This window comes from Tupaia chinensis, unplaced genomic scaffold, assembly GCF_000334495.1.
Source record: "Tupaia chinensis unplaced genomic scaffold, TupChi_1.0 Scaffold142384_1, whole genome shotgun sequence".
Taxonomy (NCBI): Eukaryota; Metazoa; Chordata; class Mammalia; order Scandentia; family Tupaiidae; genus Tupaia; species Tupaia belangeri.
The window spans coordinates 421,941-430,627 of record NW_006202232.1 but is presented as its reverse complement, the minus strand read 5'-3'; the positions used below and the strand labels follow the sequence as shown (position 1 = coordinate 430,627).

General features: G+C 46.9%; 1 protein-coding gene across 1 annotated transcript in view; it reads right to left on the bottom strand.

Annotated features, from left to right (window-relative positions):
• The window catches only part of OTUD5 (OTU deubiquitinase 5), a gene marked incomplete at its 5' end in the record, with an annotated part of 39,079 nt that overhangs the window by 27,882 nt on the left and 2,510 nt on the right, over positions 1-8,687 (bottom strand). The window contains 1 exon segment of the mRNA XM_006163515.3: positions 6,689-6,693. Within this exon segment, the coding sequence (XP_006163577.3) occupies positions 6,689-6,693 (5 nt within the window).

The window sequence follows — 8,687 nt, the reverse complement described above, 5'->3', positions numbered from 1 at the left end:
TGAAGGGAAGAGATGGGGTCAGCAACAGAGAAGGCCTGGACCCCCTCCCAGGGCCTGCCCTCAAGCTCCCGAGGGGCCCAGAGGACTGGAAGAGAGGACAATAGGAAAGGTAAAGTTCTTGGCCCTCCTTGATCACCCTGTGCACATGAGGCAGGAGAAGACCCTTTCTTTTAAGGAATTAGTTGTTAGGTGAGCATAAGATTTGTTCCTTGAGGGGCCTCAGGCATTCTGAGAAGAGAGACTCATCTGGCTCCTGATTCTTGCTGATCTTGCAGAGCCTGGCCCTGACCCAGCAAGTGCTTGGGTGGAGAATGTGGCTCTACTTCAAGGATTTCTTCCCAGGGGAGATGTTGAAGAGGGAGTGTTGGCAAAAGCCTAGATCCTGGACTCCACACTAGGCAATTCCAAGCTACAATGCACAAGACAAAAAATGTGCAAAGGATAATCTCATTTACGACTGAATACATTCAACAGATACATGTGTATGTTCACACACACACACATATACATATGTATGTACATAAACACATACACATACAAAATTGGGAAAGCTACACAACAAAATATTATCCCTAACGGTTAGTTTTCCAGGTGATTCTACTTCACCTTCCTTCTTTATAAAGATATACAATCCCTCATCCAAAATTCCAAAACCCAAAAAAAATCTCTGAAAATTAAAAGTCTTTATCTAACTCATTTAACATTATAACCTGACAGGAATTGCCAAGTATCCATCTATCCCACTTGAAGGTGAATATTCAAACATTTCAACACAGAAGCACTCATGTTCACAAGGTGCTGCCCCCACCTCCCTGGAGGTTGTTACATAACATGAAGGATCCGCTCCAGATGACTTTTCTAAACTGAAATTCTTCCAAATTCCAAAGGACACCTGACCCTCAAGGTACAGGTGGCGAACCTGTACAAATGCATATCTTCAGATTTTTTTCTTTTAAAATAATAACCACGTACCACTTAAAACATATTTTCTATTTTAAAACAAACCAGAAGCAGCACACCTTTCCCAGGCCCCTTGCGCCCTCTGCTGTCCACCAGAAGCAGTCAGCCTGACTCACCAGCAAGGATGGGAAACCATAGGATCCCAAGCCTGCTCACTGGGGACACCACCAGGCCCAGGATTTATAGGATCTGGGCTAATACTAACAGAGGGACCCACCTCCCTGCAAGGCCGTATTTTCAGCTTAGGCAACTGGTGGGACCCATGACCCCCAAAAACAAGGGAGAACAGTCTCTTGCAAAGTAGGAAGCACAAGGTCTGAGGCTGAGAGCTCTGGGTTCCAACTCTAGCTCTGTCCCTCACTACTGCCTGATCTTCAGTAAACTGCCTAAATTCAGCAAGCCTCAGATTCCTATCAAATGGGTTATCCCTCATCTATCTGACAAAGCTGTCAAGAGACTCTGAGGAGTTTCGGCACCAGAAGAGACTTTGTAAACAACATACCATACATTAGTGAGGTAGTCACCAATACCAGAAGGCAGAGACCAGCACAATCAGAGATTATGTACAACTCAGAGGCCTACAGAAGGCCTTCCTAGATGAGAAGCTAGACAGGAGAGGATAAATGGGGGGGTAACAAGAAAACAGCCAGCCTGCCTCCACCATCAGGGCCCACACCCTGAGAAAGTGTGCCTAGATTTCCAAAGATGACACAGACACTTGGAAGCTCTTAATGGGCTTCCATGGGCAGCATGAAGACTCGTTTGTACACAACATTCCAGTGGTCTAGCGCCCCCTCCTGCCTCAGAGGCTGGGGCCTAGCACACTCCAGCTAGTTACCCCCAAGTCCATCACTACCCCAAGTCCAGTCATCTCCCAGAAACTTGAGGCCTGCTTCAGGCAGGGGTCTCTAGGGAAACCACAGCTATAACTGCAACCCCAGACCAGACAGAAGGGAACACAGCAACCTCCTGCCCTCAAGTGTGGAAGGAGGGAAAATATAGAAGCAAGAAAGGGAGATCAAAAAGGAGAGGGGCTCCTACTAACTCACTCAGCAAAGATTTATCAGGCAGCTACTGAATCAGATCCTGGGCCAGGCAATGACAGAGAAATGAATCAGATTTGGCCTCTAACCTCGATAAACTCACAAATTGGTAAGGGAGGGGCAAAGAAATAGGCAACAACCACATACAGTGAGAAGGACCATGAAAGAGGTGAGTATTGGATGTTGTGAAACAGGAAGGGACTGCACCCTGGTACCTAAGAGGAGGTGCCACCTGAGCAAAGGATTAAACCATCAGGACCTCCAGAAATGCTTGTTAATTGGATGAGTAATGAAATCACCTCTGCCGTAAGCAGAGCCCAGGAATGAGTTCAGTAAGAGCTGAAGTCTTGGGTAGGACCTGTCAGGTAAGCAGAGAAGAGCCAGGAAGAAAGATGAACTCACCAGGTGCCAGATATTAGGGTGATCTCATTTAATTCTCCTTACCATAACCCTGGTGGTAAAAGCATTATCTTTTGTTGTTTTTTTGTTGTTGTTGTTGGAGAGGTTTTCTTTTGCTATAGGGCGTGTGCACTGGCCAGAAAGACAGACAGACAGAGAGAAAGTCAGAAATCACCCCCCAGGGAGGATGGCCACACCACAATCCCTTCTCCTCCATTCTCTTCTCGGGATCTTGGGCACACATGCACACGTGCCTGGCGTGAGTTTAAGCCACCAGGTCCAGGACTCAAACCATGGTCGACTACATGGGAGTTCAGCGACATAGCCATTATGCTAACTGCTGGTCCCCAAAACATTATCTTTTTATAAAAGTAAAGGGAGTTGGGGTTTAGGCACCAGCAAAGCCTAGTATCAAAACAAACAGGGGTGGCCCCATGAGTCACAGCATGGCGATATACCTGGCAGCCCATCCTGGGAAAATCATGATTTGTTCCTAAAAATAAAAGAGGCCTGAGTAGACTTTTTGCACAAGCAGGGTTTGGGTCCTGAGGCAGCCAGACAGGCATCTAGGGATAGATCTAGAGGCCAGACCACCTGTTACCAAATGGCTTTGCCACCAACAACCTGAAGAGCTTAGGCCCTGGCCCTTCTCTCCTTCCCTTTGGAGAGAAAATGTTAAGGGCTAGTGAGAATGTGGGTAGAAGATAGTTCAGTCATAGAAAAGTTTAAGCTACACCACTACCCTGGCCCGTGGAAATCAAGTCCAAGCTCTGAACCTTTCCAAGTCCACTGCTGGGCCTGGGGCAGAGTTCCTACACATGGCTGAGCCTCCACAGAAGGGAGGAGCAAAGCTCACTGACACCTGAGTATCCCAAGACCTGAGCCAAGACTCTGCAAGCTACTAGTCTAAAAGCTCGAGAGGTCAGAGAAGGTAGTAAAAATCAACTGACTTGGGTTCCGATCCAGCCCCACCAATTATTAGCCACTGTAGTGAAATGCAGTGAGCCAGTTTCCAAATCCATGAAATGAGGATAACAAGTCTCCCAATAATAGGGATAGTGGGCAAACTAAAATATTATACAACTGCCCAGTAAGGGACTACTTAGTGAATTCTTTTACCTTCCCTGGAAGGGAAGTAAGAACACCTCTGTGGGACCAACTTCGAAGCACAATGGTAGATAAATGTGCTGTTCAAGAGAAGTCAGACTGTGGTTTGAATCTCAGGCCCAGTCAGCCAGAAACACACCAGGCACTCTAATGAATGCTCCAAATCCAGCTGGCTGGAAGACTGAAGGGGGATGGGCAACAATCAGATCCTGTGCAGGGTGCTCATGTGTATACATGTGTATGTGTGTAAGTGTATCACATTCTTGCTCTATTATGAATAAAGAAAAGTTGTTTAAAAATAGAAGAACATCTCTGTAGTAGGCTGAATAATGGTCACCCAAAAATATTGGACACCAATCCCTGGAACCCATAAATGTTACCTTATATGAAAAATGGTGTTGGGACCGCAGTTGATGTAATAGCTATGTTGCTGGAATCCCACGTAGTCGACTTCAGTTTGAGTCTCAGGCCCAGTGGCTTAAACTCACGCTGGGCATGTGGGCGTGCGTGACCAAGATCCCAAGAGGAGAATGGAGGAGAAGGGACTGCGGCGTGGTCATCGCCCCTGGGGGGTGATTTCTCACTTTCTGTCTCTCTGTCTCTGTCTTGGCGAGCGCGCGCGCCCTATAGCAACAACCTCCCCCCCCCCAAAAAAAAAAGGAAAGAAAGAAAAAGAAAAATGGTGCTTGCCGATGTAATTAAGTTAAGGATCCTGGGGCCAGTGGATGGCATTGTGGTTAAGGTGCTGGACTCCCACGTAGCCGATCGTGGTTTGAGTCCTGGACCTGGCGGCTTGCTATTTCACTGTCTCTCTCTTTCATGAATTAAAAACTAATAATAATGAAGGCCAGCAGATGATGTGCTGGACTGCCATATGGCCAACCGTGGTTCAAGTCCTAGACCTGACAGCTTGCTTTCTCCCTTTCTTTCTCTCTCTCTGTTCAAATTGAATAATAATAATAAACAAAATTAAATGATTCTTTAAAAAAATGATAATAATAAGTAAAATAAATAATTTGTTAAAAAAAGTTAAGGATCCTGAGATGGAGAGATTATCTTAAGAGTGTGGGGGATGGGACCTAAATGCAATCACAAGTGTCTTTATAACAGAAAGACAAAGGTCTGTGGCCTGGTGGTTAAGGAGGCTGGATCCCACATGGCAAATTGTGCAGTTCAAGTACCAGACCTGGCAGCTTAACACACCAGGCATATGTGCCTGTATGCCCAAAATCCCTAAAGGAAGTAGAGATGGAGGAGAAAGGATAACATTGACCATGCCCCATGAAGAGGATGCTTTCTTACACCCTCCCTCCCCTCCCAAGCACACACCCCTCTGACAAGTTTTTAAAAAGAGAGAGACGTAGGCCAGCAGATGGTGTGGTGGTTGAGGTGCTGATTCCACAGGACTGACCAGTTTGAGTCCTAGACCAGACAGCTTGAAGCTCATGCCAGGAGCATGTACATGTCCCTAGAATCCCGAGAGGAGACTGGAGGAGAAAAGACTGAGGCGTGGCCATCCCTCCCAGGGGGTGATTTTTCACTTTCCTTCTCTCTCTCTCTGTGTCTCTCAGGCAAGTGCACATGCCCTATGGGAAAAACTAATAACATCCACATACACATGATAAACACAGAAGAAGAAATCACACACACATACATACACACAGAAAAAAAAGGCAATATGAGGACAGTGGCAGACTGGAGAGATGCAGCCAGAAGCCAAGGAATGCTGGTAGCCACCAGAAGCTAGAAAAGCACTAAATTCTCCTCTAGAGCCTCTAGAGAGAGGACAGCCCTGTCAACACCTTGATTTTGACACAGCAAAATCATTTTCAACTTCTGGCCTCCAGAATTTTGAGAAAATGAATTTGTTGTTTTAAATAAGACAATTTGTCATAGCAGCCACAGGAAACTAATATAACCCCCCTAGAACTTCTTGGTGTCTGCACTCTAGGGCCTCATGGCTGAGACACCATGGCATAGGTCCCATTCGTAAGGATCCACAGCCTTCACTTCTCCCAGGGAAGGAGTTAGAACTAAGATACCAGGAGCCTGAACTCCCCCCTCCCAGCCTGGGAAAATGCTAACCCTGTCTGTAGAAGAATGAGCTGCCATGGAAGGGAAAAGGGGGCAAGGAAAGATGGCAGCAGCACTGGCAGCTCGGGGACAGATGTCTTCCCAGAGCCCAGGGCCAAGAGGTGTTTAGTATTCTGGACCTCATAGCTCTGTCCCAGCAACCCTGGTGCCAAACCCACCTCCTCCCCCAACACACCCAGGAACACTGGCTCAGCTCCACTGGAAAAACACAGGCAACCATCCAATGAGAAATACAGACACACACACACACACATACACACACACTGCTCTCTAAGGACCCACACATTGCTCTCTAAGGACCCATACAGGCCCTCCATGGCAGAGGGAGAAAGAAGAGGAACGATCCTGATCTAGTGCTGGGCCACTGAAGGGAAGGAGATTAACCCCCCCAACCCTATTATTCAGCAATAAAATGGACGGACTGATACATGCTATAACATGGATAAGCCTTGCTGAGTGAAAAGAAGCCAAGTCACAAAGGACTACGTATTATAGGATTCTATTCATGTAAAATGTCCAAAAGAGACAAATAAATCAAAACAGAAAGCAGATTAGTAGATGCCAGGGACTGGAATGGGATGAAATAATTTGGGTATGATGGCTAAGGGGTGAGGATTTCTTTCTGGAGTGATGAAAATGTTCTAAATTGACTATGGTGATAGATGAACTATTCTGTGAATGTACTAAAAGCCACTTTACATCAATGAATCACACAGTACATGAATTACATCTCAATAAAGCTGTTAAAATAGAAAAAACAACAACCAACTAACCAAAGGCCTATAGCACCAGCCAGGAAGAAGGAAGCTGAACACTGCTTGAAATACCATAGTAATATCCCCAAAGATAACCCCTCCACAAAAGCCAGGTCCCACTTTGAACTTTCATAAAGGGTGGGGAGTTGGGAGAAGATAAAGAAAGAGATTACGACTTGATTCAGAGCATTGAGTCCAAACTCCCTCCTCACCACTACCCATTCCATGGATAGAGAAAACAAGACTCAGAAAAAGGAAATGCCCAAAGACTACACAAAAGCTTAGTGCCGAAACAGGACTCAACTCCATGTTGCCTGGGCAGAGACCACTTCCTGCTTCCCCACTGGGTAGCTACCCAACTCCAAAAAGGATAGGAAGAACCTAAGGAACTGGCAGGTTTCTAGATGCTAAATGATGGGCTTAGTTGGCAAAGAGCCAAGATGACCCTGGAGCAAACTGTCCATCCTGGGCAAGAGGGAGAACCAGTCAAAGAACCAAGATAGGCAAGGTCAGATATTCACATTAGTAACACTAAGCATGGATTAACTTTTTGGGGAAAAAAGGCAGCTGAGAGAAAAATTGGTTTGCCTAAAGCAGCAAAGCAGGGGGCACTAAGATTTGAACTCAAGACTGCCTGACTCCAAAGCCCAAACTCTTTCCATACACAACTCTACCCCTCCATGCTATCCAATGGGCCCCTGACAGGCAATCCCACAGAGCTTATTCACCATAGCACAGCTGGCCACAGAACTTGCTGTCCATCAACCGTGAGCCTCATGCCAAATAGGCCACTTGTCCCACCCACCAAGCTTGGATAGCTGGGAGGAAGAGAGAAGGAGCTCAGTTCCTCCTTAATAGACACCATCCCCTGTTACCTCCAGGCCTAGAGGACTTGAGACTGAATCCCCTAAAATCCCAAAGCTAAATGATATCTCACCTGTTCCACCTCTGGGAAACAGGCCCAGACAGCATAGGCAAACCTATTTGGGTTCATCCAGCAAAGCCTCAACAGACTGAGGAATGCTGGCACCCTGACTACAGTGCCAGGTCCAGCTCTTCCCATCACCTCAGCATCCACACTCACTTCTCGAACAGCTCCATGGGGTTCCCAAACAGTTCTGCGGGGTACCCAAGTTTAGGATGGTTACAAGCCATCCTTTCCATTGGGTAGACTCTCAACACGGCAGCCATGACTGGAAAAGGAAACCCCTGACATCACTGCTTCCTCACCACCTAGATTCCAGGGAACCAAAAAGACTCCTAAAGGAAACAGGGGCACATCCACATGATCAGGACCAACAGGAAGCCCAAATAGTCAGAACATGGACCAGACTTACCATCCAGACTCCCTCTCAACGACTCCCCTCTTCCCCAGGGATCCAACTGGCTTCCAGGCTACAAATGCCTCTGTTGACAGTTTAGAACCAAGACTGGGGTGGCAGGAAGAATCTCCTCTCTTTTCAACCCCAAAAGGTCCCAAGCCAGACCAGGTGAGGCTGAAAGAAGAGGAGCACCTTCTTTCTCCCTTTGTCCTAGGAAGTGGAAGGATAAAAAGCATCTCTTCTGTTGTTGGAAAGGGAACAGAGCTTTGCTTCCATGTTCATACAGGGACAAGCATAAGGAAGGGACTGCAAGGGGCAGGTAGAGGAGGTATTTTTCAAGTTACCAGGGCAGCCCAGGATCTTCTTCCTCTCTGTCCCTGGAAACAGGGATGTATTGCTCCCTATTTCTGTAGGGGAAGAGAGACTTTACCCCAGCCAGAAAGAGAAGAAACAATTTTTGGTCCTGACTCTGTGAGTCCAGATGATTTATCCTGTCAGAAGTAATGATGGATGAGAAGGAAAAGAGAATAGGGGGCTTAAGGGCTGGCTCGGTGGCGCACCAGTGACGCGCTGCTCAAGCGATGCTGGATCCATGTAGGAGGTCACGGGTTCGGTTCCCCGGTCGACCTGTAAACACAGGGTGTGCGTGCCCATGATCCTGGCTGGCTGGGAACACGGTGTGGGACCCTGTTGAAGTTGCTTGTCTTTCTCTTTCTCTGTTTCTCACTCTGTCTCTCACTCTCATGAAAGAAATAAACTTAAAAAAAAAAAAAAAAAACAGAACAGAGGTCTACAGGGGGCTTAAAACAAGGCCCCGGCCCCTGTGAAGTACAGAAAGATTTACCTGAGTCAAGGGGTAGAGGGACATGGGAGGAGTATTTCCCTGGAGTGGGGATGTCTCAAACCCTTTCCCTGACATTGGGAAGAAAAAGAAAAGCTTGTCAAAAGCAGTTCAGAACTTAGAATACTCTTCTGACCCTAGACATGGGAAGCAAGTATAGCCAGGT